Below are 1632 nucleotides of genomic sequence, written 5' to 3'. Positions count from 1 at the left end.
ACCCTGTCTCTCTGTGTATGTAATCATGTTACTCACCCTGTCTCTGTGTGTATTTAATCATGTTACTCACCCTGTCTCTCTGTGTATTTAATCATGTTACTCACCCTGTCTCTGTGTGTATTTAATCATGTTACTCACCCTGTCTCTCTGTGTATTTAATCATGTTACTCACCCTGTCTCTCTGTTCCTCACCCTGTCTCTGTATTTAATCATGTTACTCACCCTGTCTCTCTGTGTATTTAATCATGTTACTCACCCTGTCTCTCTGTGTATTTAATCATGTTACTCACCCTGTCTCTGTGTGTATTTAATCATGTTACTCACCCTGTCTCTCTGTGTATGTAATCATGTTACTCACCCTGTCTCTCTGTGTATGTAATCATGTTACTCACCCTGTCTCTCTGTGTATGTAATCATGTTACTCACCCTGTCTCTCTGTGTATTTAATCATGTTACTCACCCTGTCTCTCTGTGTAATTAATCATGTTACTCACCCTGTCTCTCTGTATTTAATCATGTTACTCACCCTGTCTCTCTGTATTTAATCATGTTACTCACCCTGTCTCTCTGTGTATTTAATCATGTTACTCACCCTGTCTCTCTGTGTATATAGTGTTGCAGGCGGTGGAGAGGATAAACGCGGCCGTCAGAGCGGGTGTGCCCGAGAACACGGCAGCAGAGCTGATGAACCCTGATGCCCAGCTGCCAGAGGTCTACCCCAGCGCTGCCGACCTCTATCAGAGAGAGCTGACCAGCCTGCAGCAGCAGAGCCCGGATGTACACGCACACACACACACTAATGCACACACACACTAATGCACACACACACTAATGCACACACACACTAATGCACACACACACTAATGCACACACACACACACACACTAATGCACACACACACTGCACACACACTAATGCACACACACACTGTCTCAATCGATGTGAGACGCAGTTGGTCTTTGTCAGGCATTACAACTGTATTGATGATTGTACTTATTGACAATAAATCTTGAAATATATTTTCAGAAAGACATTAGTTAGCTAAACTGTCAGTGATCCACAGGGTTCAACATGGTTGTGCATTAGAAGGCAACTATATTGATGACTTAAGTACAAAAAATTGATAAATGTATCAGAGGTATGGATTAGTTGAACGTTCTTGTTGTGTTCCCCAAGGGTTCTCTGTCCCATCCGGAGCTGCTGGTTGCCGTGGAGATGTTGTCGTCGGTGGTGTTGATAAATAGGGCGTTGGACGTGGGCGACCGGAATTCCATGTGGAGACAACTGGCCAGCGCCGTTACTGGACTCAGTAACGTAGAGGACGAATACGCACAGAGGTACGCACAGAGACAGACCTTGACAGACACTTGTCTGTCACTAGTTGTGTAGATCCTGCTGTATGCCTTTGAAGACATCTTCAGGCCTCGATCTCAGATTTGGATTGACGGGCGCCATCTACAGTTACCTCAGAGATATGAAACTGTAAATGATGTATTAATGTGTTTTCTACCCGTCTAACCAGATCTTGTAAACGCCTGTCATGTTTTTGTTGCTGATGACAACTACATTTACGTTGTAGTGAACATGTACGTCTAATCGACAGTAATTCATTTTCTGGCACTCAATAAATGT

At 43.8% G+C, this 1632-nt stretch overlaps 1 protein-coding gene across 1 annotated transcript; it reads left to right on the top strand.

Annotated features, from left to right (window-relative positions):
• Positions 1-613: 613 nt before the first annotated feature.
• On the top strand, positions 614-1337 carry LOC124016982 (ras GTPase-activating-like protein IQGAP1; the record flags this gene model as incomplete). Its single annotated transcript, XM_046332314.1, has 2 exons — positions 614-777; positions 1177-1337. Coding segments are annotated over 2 exons (325 nt in total), but the record flags the coding sequence as incomplete, so codon positions are not given.
• Between the last annotated feature and the right edge of the window lie 295 nt (positions 1338-1632).

Source organism: Oncorhynchus gorbuscha, unplaced genomic scaffold (assembly GCF_021184085.1).
Source record: "Oncorhynchus gorbuscha isolate QuinsamMale2020 ecotype Even-year unplaced genomic scaffold, OgorEven_v1.0 Un_scaffold_13414, whole genome shotgun sequence".
Taxonomy (NCBI): Eukaryota; Metazoa; Chordata; class Actinopteri; order Salmoniformes; family Salmonidae; genus Oncorhynchus; species Oncorhynchus gorbuscha.
The sequence above is the reverse complement of the archived record's forward strand: the minus strand, read 5'-3'. Positions and strand labels throughout refer to the sequence as shown.